This window comes from Oryctolagus cuniculus, chromosome 2 (assembly GCF_964237555.1).
Source record: "Oryctolagus cuniculus chromosome 2, mOryCun1.1, whole genome shotgun sequence".
Taxonomy (NCBI): domain Eukaryota; kingdom Metazoa; phylum Chordata; class Mammalia; order Lagomorpha; family Leporidae; genus Oryctolagus; species Oryctolagus cuniculus.
In genome coordinates this window covers 67,331,802-67,344,733 of record NC_091433.1, presented here as the reverse complement: position 1 = coordinate 67,344,733, position 12,932 = coordinate 67,331,802, and the positions used below count along the sequence as shown (strand labels likewise).

Below are 12,932 nucleotides of genomic sequence, written 5' to 3'. Positions count from 1 at the left end.
TTTTTAAACTCTGACTCTGAAAGTTTTTTTTATTTTGGTATACTGGACAACCATTTATTTCTGGAGCTCCTGTTTTCATTGGCACTAACTGCTCCAAATGGGCCACACAGTACTTTCCAATATGTAAAAACAAGAACTGAGAGACAGACAGTAGCTTGCAACTACCCTAACTGTACAGAGTATTTTAAAACACTGATTTCTGCAACTGAAATGAAAGGCCACATATAGCCTGGAGGCCGGCGCTGCGGCTCATTAGGCTAATCCTCCACTTGCGGCGCTGGCACACCGGGTTCTAGTCCCGGTCGGGGCGCCGGATTCTGTCTCGGTTGCCCCTCTTCCAGGCCAGCTCTCTGCTGTGGCCAGGGAGTGCAGTGGAGGATGGCCCAAGTGCTTGGGCCCTGCACCCCATGGGAGACCAGGAGAAGCACCAGGCTCCTGCCTTCGGATCAGCACGGTGTGCTGGCCGCAGCGGCCACTGGAGGGTGAACCAACGGCAAAGGAAGACCTTTCTCCCTGTCTCTCTCTCTCACTGCCCACTCTGCCTGTAAAAAAAAAAAAAAAAAAAAAAAAAAAAAAACACACACAACAACAACAACAACAACCTGGGAAACCTCCCTGAGCCCCTGAAGCTGTCTCTTAGTGTTGCTAGTGCAGGTGATGCAGCAGCAAACATGATGCAGAGGAAGCCTCTTGTGTACATGAGGTCAGGAAAACAGACGCCTCCCTTTGGACAGCCCACTGCAGGTCTCCATGGCGATGACAACCGGGCAGACACCTGACTTGCACTTCTGCATGAGCAGCTTTTATCTGGCTCCCCAAGTCTTCCCACAATGACTTTCATTAGTCACCGGTCAAATTCTAATCAATTACAGGTCTTCTACTGTCATGAGACAAGTAGACACAATTCAGTGATTCCAAGAGTGGCTGTGAGATGGAAGGGGGAAGTTTCTCTGTTGAAAAGGGGAAAAGAATCAATCCTCTTAGACTATTATTGCCAAGAAGACTTGAAACTTCAAACTTGGTTCAGGAGTAGTAACAAATTAAAAAGCTCTTTAAGAATTTAACTTTCCAACCCGATTTTAAACGGGATGATTTAAGGTTTCAGAATAGTATGTTATATAGGTATTTCAAGTCTAGTACCTTGCACACAGTAATCAGTCACTACTGCTGACTGAATATCTGAACTCCTCTATGAGTCAAGTTATAATGTTAATTCTGTTTGTAACTGCTTGTCTCCTAAGATACTTCCCACACTGTTTAGAACTCTACAATTCAGACCTAGATCAAATACAATTTTTTTTATGAATTTAAAGGGAACTTCTGCTTTAAGAAAGAACTTGCCTACCTGCCTGCCTACCATTCTAACAAAAATCTACATAATGCCTACATCATGCTTTCTTTCTGTACTTTTGTTTTGTGTTACCCAATGGCACTACATGAAAGAAATGTAGTAAGAAAATTTCAAGTTACAACTTAAAATTTGATAAATGACTCTTAACCAAAAGCTCATCACCTTGGTACTTTGTGTCCATTTATATCTGACTTTCTATTTAGCCAAAACCTGTGGGAAGCTTCTGAAGCAAGGTGAAAACTGTAGTCACTGCAATGCTCTGTACAGTTAGGGTAGTTGCAAGCTACTGTCTGTCTCTCAGTTCTTGTTTTTACATATTGGGAAGTACTGTGTGGCCCATTTGGAGCAGTTAGTGCCAATGAAAACGGGAGCTCTAGAAATAAATGATGGTCCAGTATACCAAAGTAAAAAACAACTCTCAGAGCCAGAGTTTAAAAATGTACTTTGTAGATTTTTCCTCAGACATTTAGATCTGGCTGTATCTGTGCTGTGCTACTGCTTAGCTTTATGATGTGTCATCATCTGCTACAGGCAAAAATAGCAAAGGCCCAGGTGCTCCATAGTTCGCTACCTGATAAAATCCCACTGAAATGAATAGCCTGGAAATTCTGTGCACAACACCTCTTCTCCATGCCCATGAAAATAACTGCCAAACATATTTACCACTCACAAAACTCAGCTGCTCTCTTTGTAATAAAGAGCCAATATCATAAATAGGAGCAAGGAAAGTATATGTGCTTTGCTGCAATTGAGAAGGAAATTAAATTACCAAGTCTTGAATACTAGAAAAATAAGGCCATGTTAGAAATTTCTTTATCTAAGGTCTGTAAATACTACAGCGGTTCGCCTAGATCAAAACCGTAAGTTACACATTCCATTTCTCTGATAAAAACAAAAGCATACAATACTAACTCAAATAAGCATCTGATGGGGAATACAACTATTTCTTTAAAACCTTAGAAATAAAATAGAAGTAAGCTTCTTTATGACAAGAAAATATATTCTATTTGCAAAGCAATAACTAAGAGTAACAAATGCTCTTTACAATGTCTCCTATAAAAATTTATAAGCTTTGTCTGATAGAACCCTCATCACTCTTATTACATGTTTGACAGCTAAATCTTTCATTTGGAAAAATATCTGATAATTTTATCATAAAACTTATTTTGCCACACACACGATGTTTTCTCCATTATTTCTAGAAGTTGACTTACATGCCTATTCTTCAGGAAGTCATAATGTTTATCTCTGGAAGAATTCTGGGTACAGAGTTACTATTTAAAGACTGATAATAGCACTTCCAAGTTCCAGGCACAGAGACAACAAAAGACACAGCAGAAGGAAGCAGGTACTAGGCCAAGAGGCCAGGCTGGGTCTGCTGAGCAGTCTGCTGACCTCAGGGCACTGGCTGTCTTTGCTTGTCTCCTCACCAACAATATGAGGAGTTAGACTCATCTCTGAGGCTCCCTTCAGGCCTGAACTCAGCTACATAACTTGATTTGACTTTTACTGACTACCTGATTTTGCACTTATGAAAAATTCAAATAATTTCTCATCAATTAATATTAATTAAATTAACTGCAACTTCTTAATAATAGACCCAGGGCTTTCATAAATGATCCAATTGTGGTTCAGTTTTTATGAACCTAGAACATTCTGTGAAAGATGTATATGTACATATAATACTTTTATATATAGGTACCATAATATAGTTTAGTATATTCATATGGCTTATATAGTATTACATGATACACATCCCCAATAGATACTCAAATATTAACAAGAAGAATTAACATTTTAATGCTACTCCAACTCTAAAAAAGTTAACATATGGTTTATGTTTCCCTGTAAGTAAACACCTAGCATATAATCTCATCCTACTTTTTTTGGTTTAGAGTCTAAACTTTACCCTGATTCCTAGCATCTGAGATAAAAACACTATATGCAAGATACTCAAACCAGTTATGGTCGGGGGGAACTTTATGGAATACCATTTCAGCTCTCATCAGCCAAAATGTTGGAGCCAGCTCATGCTTCTATCATCTAACTCACTGGGCGGCCTGTGGAAAAAATTCTTTCAGTAATCTACTCCCCTAGACAATCTTAGAAACAAATCAGAAATAAAAAGTACAGGTAAATAAAATACTTCAGTTAAATCATTGGCCACAATACCAGACAATCTTTTGATTAAAGCAAAAAGTAAGCCATTGAAGCATCAATTTCATACAACTCACTTGTTGATGGTTCTTCCAAAAGTGACCTGAACAAGAGCAATTAATGTTCTTCTCACCCATTTAAACACTAAAATATAAATCAGAGGAAAACTTTTATCACAGGATAGCACAATTATGAAATTTCCATAGCTGTTCAAAGCATAATTCTTACCATTTAACTCAATCGGTGTCCTAACATCAAGACAAGGCTATGATACCAACAGACTTTGAGTCTAGGCCCACAAACTTCTAAAGCTACAGTTTTTTTCTTTGTTTTTTTTTTTTTTTTTTTTTTTTTAATTTATTTATTTGCAAGGCAGAATGACAGAAAGAAGGAGAGGTAGAGAGAAAGAGGAGGTCTTCCATCTGCTGGTTCACTCCCCCAAATGGCTGTAATGGCTAGTGATGGTCTAGGCCAAAGGCAGGAGCCCAGAACTCCATGCAGGTCTCCCCACGTGGGTGGCAGGAACCATGTATTTGGGCCACCTTCTTCTTCTTTTTTTTAATTAAGATGTTGCTAAGGAAAGGCTTAGGCAACATTCATATGCCTGTTTCTTTCTTTTTTTTTTAAGTTTTTATTATTTTATTTGAAAGTTAGATTTACACAGAGAGAGAAGGAGAGGTGCAAAGAGAGAGAGAGAGAGGTTTTCCAAAGCTGGTTTTCCATCAATTGTTTGCAATGGCTGGAGCTGCACTGATCTGAAGCCAGGAACCAGCTTCTTCCAGGTCTCCCACACAGGTGCAGGGGCCCAAGGACTTGGGCCATTTTCTACTGCTTTCCCAGGCCATTGCAGAGAGCTGGATTGGAAGTGGAACAGCTAGGACTTGAACCAGTGCCCATATAGGATGCCGGTGCTGCAGGCGGTGGCTTTACTTGCTGTGCCACAGTGCCAGCCCCAGGCCATCTTCTTCTGCACTCTGATAGAGGATGCTAGCATCGTAAGCAACAGCCTAATCCACTTGTACCACAACACTCGTCCCTAGGTTAGCAAACTTCTGCTCAGGAAAAATCTAAAATTTCATTTTCTACTAAGCAAATGACAAGATGAAACCTAAGAGTTGGACAGCTTTTTAATGCCTAAACAACAGCTGAGCCAGCAAGTGGAAGTAATACTTTACTTTACATGTCCCTGGGCTACTGACAACACGTCTGTTTTTCACTAGCAGACAGTGTCGAATTGCTATTTTAGATCTCTGGCTGGCTTGCTGAACCTGACTTTCTAACACATTACTCTGAATGAGAAACATCTGTAGTCAAACGTTGACAAATGTTTTGAAATATTAATGGGTTGATGGGACTAACTGTTATTTGAACAGCAGTTTGTTGATCATCATGCATTTGTACAGATTTTGTTTTTGCGGAAAGAAAGTGAACTGCAAAGCTCCACAATCTTAAGCGAGGTGTGAATTCAGCAGTCTCCTGGCCCACCTCTGATGGCAGGTGGACAGGCGTCCCCTGGGACTCCCAGTTTTCTCATTTGTAAAAGGATGGTGTTAACATGTGCTTTCTTCCTCCCTTTTGTGTTTTTGTTTTTGTTTTTGATTTGAAGGTCTTTGTGTGTTAAAAAAAAAAAACACACACACACACTGCAGGAAACTACGTTGTGGCATAGAGGGTTAAGTCACCACCTGGCAACATCCCATATGAGTGCTGGTTCAAGTCCCAGATGCTCCACTTTCAATCCAATTCCCTGTTAATGCACCTGGGAAAGCAGTGGAAGATGGCTTGAGTACTTGGGCCCCTGCCACTCACCTGGGAGACCTGGATGAAGCTCCTGGCTCCTGGCCCAGACCCAGCCATTATGGGAGTGAAGCAACAGATGGGAGATTGCTTTCTTCCTTTCTCTCTCTAACTCTGCCTTTCAAATAAACAAACAAATCTTTTAAAACAGAAAGAAAAAAGCACTGCGACAAGCTCTACAGATCCAAACTTGGATGGAGACACATCTGATGAGTATGAAATCTGTGCATCAACCAAAAGAAGGCAAAGACGCACTGTGAGGATATTAGAGGTCAACAAACTGGTTTCATTTACATATTAAGCTCCACCCACTGAAATGCTTGGTACTGACACATGAGGAAAGAGAAATTCAGGAGCTGAGTTCAGGGCCTCTGCACCTAGTAAGGAAACCTCAAATGAGCAAATTTACAAACATCTCTGTACAAGGACAGCCACACAAAAAACATCAATAACCAACACAGACTTGGTACTAGGGTTTAAGACATTTCAAAGTCATTTCTAACTTTTTAAATGTATCTAAATGTCCAGTTAAAACAGTATTAATCCTTCAAGAAAAAAAAATCAAGTCTTAGGCTCAGTGTTGTGGCGCAGTGGGTTAAGCCACCACTTGCCACATCTGCATCCCATCTTGGAGTGCTGGTTGGAGTCCTACCTGCACCACTTCCAATCAAGCTTCCTGCTAATGCTCCTGAGAAGACAGCAGAGGATGGCTCAAGTAGTTGGGTCCCTGCCACTCAAGTGGGAGACCAGGATGGAGTCCCTGGCTCCTGGCTTCAGCCTGGCCCAGACGCTGTTGCTCATTTTAGGTTGGTATTTGGGCTGGGAAAAGCATGCGTGTCAGTGATGACACCTTCACTCTGCCTTTCCAGGGCTGAATGAGGTCTGAGGGCCAGTGCAACCATGGGAAGAATGCTTGACAGCTGTTTTTTGTTTTTTTTTGTTTTTTTTTTTTTTTTGTTTTTTTTTTTTTTTTTTTTTTTGACAGGCAGAGTGGATAGTGAGAGACAGAGAGAAAGGTCTTCCTTTTTGCCGTTGGTTCACCCTCTAATGGCCGCTGCAGCTGGCGCACCGCACTGATCCGATGGCAGGAGCCAGGTGCTTCTCCTGGTCTCCCATGGGGTGCAGGGCCCAAGTACTTGGGCCATCCTCCACTGCACTCCCTGGCCACAGCAGAGAGCTGGCCTGGAAGAGGGGCAACCGGGACAGAATCCGGCACCCTGACCGGGACTAGAATCCGGTGTGCCGGCGCTGCTAGGCGGAGGATTAGCCTAGTGAGCCGCGGCGCGGGCCGCCGGTGGTTATTTTAAACATGGCTGTTTCTGGCATTTTTCTGCATACTAAACTACAGCAGGAACTAAAACTGAGCTACAGTTTCTCTCCCACCACTAACGTCTCCTTGCTCTGCTACTTTTCTCTACCCTTCCCCAGCCCCTAGCCCTCACGCTCTCACAAAATAGCCCCATTCTGTCGCTCCTTCCAAAGTCTCATGTGTTCAGAGTCACAGAGGCTACAACAGCAGTAGCAGGATTTTGCTGATGGCAAATCTATCACATCTCATTATAAAGAATGTTCTATTTACTCCCCTCTGAAATGTCACTAGCAAAACCAAATAGGCATGTGAGCAGGCCTGAGATGGAGGAAGTGCATGCTGCAAAGACAGGGTGTTGCTGAGGCCCACTCTAGCCGTGACTGGCTCTGACGCATCTACACATCTTTTAATCTCTTCACATCTGTGGCAAAGGGCATGCTGTCAAGGCTAGCACAGCGCTGCTTCATTCTTATCGCTCCAAGAGAAAACAGGAGGACCAGCAATTTGGTGAGGCCTATCTTACTGAGGAATTCAGACATTGGGTGAGTACTGTTTTTTTTTTTTGTCTATATTGAAATAACTGAAACATCAGTATATATCTTAAAGTATTAAAAGCATGGAAGGCTACAGCTTTTTCATCTGAAGGCTGAAACATTTGGGTGATACTCCATTATATGTGTATTTCTTAAATAATTTAACTATCCTCCATTTCTGAAGATTATCTTAATTTCATTACTTACCTTAGTTTTCATTATTTCATTATTGAAATTAGCTAAAATGAACAAATACCCTTATACATAAATTTCTACCTGCAGCTCAGAATTTGGTATTTTATAATTCTCTTAGGTTTGGCTTAAGGAAGGAAAAAGTTCCGTGACAAAACATGATTAATTTGACAGTTAACCTTTTGTCTATTGACTCACCTATGTGAGGCAGGCATTTTTCCAATCACCTACTATAGACTGAGTAGTACAGTAGACATGCTCAGGTTTACAATAGCACTGGAATTTTTTTCCTGAGCCAGTAATTCTTTGAGTGACATGAGAAGGAATGCAGAGCCCTACTTCCTATATAGAATCAACCCTTAGCCTGTCTATCTCCTTTGCCCCAAGGGAAAAGATGCTAAGCTGAATGCGGAGAGCCCAGGACATTCAGGGGACAACACTTTACAGGTCGGTGGCATTCATGTGCTTCACAAACCCTTGCCCTTCTCGTTTTCCTCATCCTGGAAGTTAGGTGTGCCTGCAGGCGTCTACCATATCTCTGCTTACTAGTGGGGCTCTGGGTAGGACCAAGGACACTAGTCTCATGAGGCAGAGTATGCAGGACTGTGAAGGTGTCCTGTTCAGGACTCAAGATTAGGCCACGTAGTCCGGTTCACCTTTCACCAAAGCAGGCATGTGTGCAGATCTTAATAAAATGAATTTTGACTTCCATTTTGCTGTTGTTTCTTCTAAGTGTATCACCTTCAGGAATCACCAGGGTCGGATTTCTCAACCCCAGCATCACTGTCATTTGGGCAGGCCAGCTCTGTTGTGTGAGCTGTCCTATGCACTATAGGGTGTTTATCAGCAGCTCTAACCTCTACCACTAGATGCCAGTAGTACTTACTCACCCCAAGCTCTGACAACCAAAATGCCTCCAGACTTCACCATACTGTAAAATCACCAGTCAGTAAAATGTTGCCTCATCAATGTCCTGGGCTTTGTCCACTCAGCTTAGTATCTTTTCCCTTGAGGCATGGGAGGCTGAGTTGGTCCTATATAGGAAATGTAGCTGTATGTTCATTCTTACATCACTTAGAGAGTTAGCAGAGGAGAACTGCAAGTGCTATTATCCCATGCCATGTGCAGCTCCTTTCTTCCACTGAGAACCACTGATCCAGAGGAAGAAAGGCAGTGGAAAACAGGGCTGGGACATTCCTGTATTCCTCGTCAATACCATCCTAGCACAAAACCCCACCTTCAACAACAGGGCTCTTCCTCTGCCCTGCAAAATAATTTTGGTATAATTTTTGGTGATCAGACAATGAAACTATGCTGAGTCATGCAGAACAAAATTCAAGGCATTCTACCTTTTGTATTCAGAGGAGCATGGTGCAGGGTGAGTCTGTCCTATGGGTATATCATCAATACCAAGCACAGTATCTGACTGGCCCTTAAGAGTATCTGGTGAATGAATGGATGTATCAACATGAATACATGTCTCTGTATTTCAGGAATAAAGGGACATATTCTGTGTGTGTACTAATTAACCAGCAAATACCCTGAATAATGACAAAGAGGCTTACTTCCTCGAAGTTCAAAAATCTCCCCAATCAACATGAAACATGGTTCAGCCAAGGAGTCTTTCTTCCCATCCATATCATCACCATAGTCTGATAGGTCACTGTCCTCCTCCGTCTCCTCCTGGGGGCACAGCAGTCACAGGGAACAGATCACTTATGAAAGACAATCGTGGAGTTGTTCTCGCTTTTTAGTGTAAATTCCAAAACTATTTGCTCACATTTCAGCCTTACCTAATCCTTCACCTCTCATGCAGAAATCCAGTCATTTTTAACATGGAGGACAGAATGCTCTAACAACAAGGAAGAGCTTGATTCTAAGGCATTATTCAGGATTTAAAATAAGCTCATTTAAATAAAACTTGTCACTGTATCAATAATCAGAAAATCAGTAGCTAATAAGTTTTCTAAAAACTGTAGATTTTGTTTTAAAACTTACATGATTGTAGGTTCATTGTTGGTTTAAAACATGTGCATTTTAGAGTACCAAGTTATTTTGAAAAGCTCTCATTCAAGCTGTTATTGTGTGCTTCATCTGGTCTCATTTCCTGATGCACATATCGGCAAGTTTTGGACCAAAACTCATTATATAGCAGTCTCCAGGCAAGTGCAAATGAGTGAGGGGGATCCACTTTGGGCGGCCCACAGCTATCTGGGGAGGCTGACAGATACTCCAGCAGCTGGGTCTACAGAGCAGGAGGAAGTGCTGTCACAGAGGGACAGACATTCAGCAGGGGAGGGACAGCTGTGGAAGTTCACCCTAATGCCTGCAGGGCAGTCAAAGCAGATGTGGTGGGACTGGGCCGAGGGCAGAGGGCAGAGGGCAGAGGCAGGAACTGGGAGACATCAAGTGAGCAGAGGAAGCACTGAGATTTACAGAGGCAGGAGGAGTTCCCCATGAACTTGGCCTGGTGTGAACCTTGACCTCCTATCACCTGCCTTATCTTTTATTAGAGCACTACAAAAATCCTCCCCAGCAGTCCAATGACTGGCTGCCACTACATGGACACATCCCTCTCTCCTGAACATTTCATGCCAGTCCAGCTCCTCCACAGTGGCAGCCCTCATGCTGGCTCCCCACTCACAGGGACTGGCCCCCCGACCTTGTGTACAGGGGCTGCTACAGAACTTCCCAGCCACATTTTTTTGATTCATTTTATATTTTTATTTATTTTTAGCATTTTTAAAAAATTTATTTAAGGTATACGAATTTCATGTATTTCATATATATAGATCCAGGAACACAGTGATACTTCCCACCCTACTCTCCCTCCTACCCATGCTCCCACCCTTCCCCCTCCTCCCTCTCCTATTCCCATTCTTACTTTTTACAAATATCTATTTTCAGTTAACTTTATACTCATAAGATTAACTCTACACTAAGTAAAGAGTTCAAAGAATAGTATGAAGAAAAAAAAAAAAAACCTGTTCCTCAACAGTCATGATAAGGGCTGTAAACAAGCATCAGAACTTGAGTCTCTTTCACTTATTCTTTCTGTATCATCTCTTCCCAGCAGGTGTCCCAAAATATGACAGTGAAAATAACTGAAAATGGACACATTTGTTTCCCCCATTAGTAGTATGCTTCCATCAAATAGCTGTAACTTCACCTAGCCTTTAAGAAGACATTTGCTAAGACATATGCAATCAAAATGGCACGACCTTTAGATGGCTCACCTCCTGGTGGGAGAAGAAGTCACGAGGAAGTCTTTCTAAAAATGAGGATAATGAAAAGCTGGGTTTTTTCCCCTGCACATCGATAACCTTGAGGTAGTCAGGAGAAGGGCTCAAAAAGGCATAAAGTGCTTCGCTCTGACACAGTCTTTCATCTGAAAGTATATTCTGTGGAAGAAAGAGGTTCATTACTCCTACAGCAAGCTGTGCTACTGGGAGCTGGCAAACAAGGTGGAACTGACTGTGTCATGCATTTATTTTCATCATTATTCTGAACCTAAACTCGCTTCTCTTTTCCTTGTATGTAGGTGAATTCTCAGTGATCTCCACACAACCAGTTAACGTAACGCTCCAGGTTAAGTGGTAGTGCCCTCCTCACTGCGCATGGGGGACACCGTGCAGACAGCAGAACTCGCTCCACTCTGCACTATCTGCTTATGGCTCACAGGTCTCCCGAGCCACTGCTCTTGAGGCACAACATACCTGTCATTTATCTGTGTTTGAATAACTTAATTTTTGGGGCAAATTACACATGAAAACCACTACACTACTTTTTTTATCGCTACGTCCAGACTCCATATATCAACTCAAACAAAGACCTTCTGGGTTATCACACGGTGGCACTGTCTGCCAGGTAATAGCTTCATGTTACACCCTTCCAAACAGTGCTCTACTGGCCTTAAGCTGGAAAATTTCCCAAGTTCTGTATGTACTTATCTGGCCTCAGGAACAGGAAAAGCAGACCATAAATCAATTTGTTTATACATTAAGCAAGTGCTACAGTATGACAGTAAAATTAACAATGTGACCACAAGAATGCCTGGGCGTCAGTATAAGACATAGGGTGCAGGAATAAACAAACCAACGGGAACTGTCATCCATTGACGATGTATCCCCCTTTGGGGAAATGAACACTGGGAAGCTGACTATGCTTCTGAGGACAGAAACTGGAGTGGTAGGGGAGGTTAGGCTCCAAGCTCAAGGGAGTTGGTCCATGACGTTCACATCCTGTTTTTTCAGATGGCAAATGACCTGACAACCCCAAAGGCCTTCCCTAAGTATCTTGGAGGGGCCCAGTATCTCCAGACTGCAGATAAGGGGCCCAAGGCACACCATCATCATGCAGTGGTAGTCACCTCCATGGATCCTGCAGAGGACTGCTCTGAACATGGGAAGCTCCGGCTTCAGCCTTGGGAAAGGGGATGATGGGAGGCAGCAGCAAGTGCCATGTGTCATTTATAAACATTTCAGAAAAACAAACTCAATGGAATCCTTTTTTCTGGAAGATCCTGTGAACCTAACAATATCTGCCTTTCAGATGAGTCATTCTGCATCTTGCTTTTCCTGTCAGTGGTGTGTGGGATACCTGAAATTACAGCCTGCTATACAGCCTACCTAAATGTGCTGATCACAAATAAAGTCTTTAAGGAAATGAGAAATAATGGAAACTTTTATTTCCTGACTCAAAATCCTTTTAATTAAATGGTAAGTGACCACTTGAGACTACTGCTGCATCTGGCTTAATTACAGATTATTCTTGCACTTAACTCCATCCAAACTACATACCAGCAGTGCACCAGTTGGCCCACTTCTCTAGGCACTGTTTCAGAACTCACCAAACCACTTCCACCCCAGCCAGCCAGTAAGAGCACTGACAATCCCTTCACCCTCCCTCACCCCTGCAATGTAGAGCAGTCCCAGCAACACACCAGGCAAAGCAGCTGAAGGGTTGGGAGGACCAAACAGAGGACCCCCTGCCCCCAACCCCCACAGCAGAGGCCAGGAGAAAACCCAAGCATCAGCTGAAGGAGTCCTGAGCTCCATATCCAAGGCTTAAAAGTCTTGCATTTTGAAATATACCTTTTTGTTTCACAAACATCATCTTTAACTCATCTGAATTATTTAACAGGGTTCAATGTTGGAGTGAATGTAACACCTGCTAGACATTCTGAGTCAGCAACAAAAATGGTAATATTCTAGTTTTAAATTCTCTCCTGTTAGGAGCACTAAAACATTAGTGGTTCTCTGCCCCAGTCCTGACATAATTAAGTTGAACAGCTTTTCCAATGATTTTATTTCCTGAGGAAAATTTACTTACTTACTCACAACACACACATACACACACACGATAAAATGAAATTAATACTTCCCAGGCAACTCTGGCTTAAATATATCTATTTTAGTTATGATATGCAAATCTGATTCAATCAGTATGTTTTAATATAGCCTCTAGTAAGCATCTGGCAACATCCAGAGCCCTTACATGCTGAGGGTGAGACTATAAAAATAGCTACAACCAATTTAAAACTGAAAAATCCTAATCCCTAGGAACTAGCCAACATATACCCACCAAACATCAA

At 42.3% G+C, this 12,932-nt stretch overlaps 1 protein-coding gene and 1 long non-coding RNA gene across 4 annotated transcripts in view; one reads left to right on the top strand and one right to left on the bottom strand.

Moving 5' to 3' along the window:
• The window catches only part of SNX25 (sorting nexin 25), a 152,294-nt gene that overhangs the window by 2,063 nt on the left and 137,299 nt on the right, over positions 1-12,932 (bottom strand). For 2 of the 3 annotated variants that reach the window (XM_051833125.2, XM_051833140.2), the window contains exons 14-16: positions 10,576-10,740; positions 8,905-9,022; positions 3,586-3,652 (exon numbers count right to left, since the gene is read on the bottom strand). In XM_051833125.2, coding sequence (XP_051689085.1) covers positions 3,586-3,652; positions 8,905-9,022; positions 10,576-10,740 — 350 coding nt within the window. The remainder of the gene's footprint in view (positions 1-3,585; positions 3,653-8,904; positions 9,023-10,575; positions 10,741-12,932) is intronic. The other variant, XR_011386313.1, reaches the window with a different exon arrangement.
• LOC138848483 (uncharacterized) lies at positions 566-12,011 on the top strand. Its single transcript, XR_011386316.1, has 2 exons — positions 566-7,786; positions 11,593-12,011. It is a non-coding gene; the product is annotated as an uncharacterized lncRNA (long non-coding RNA).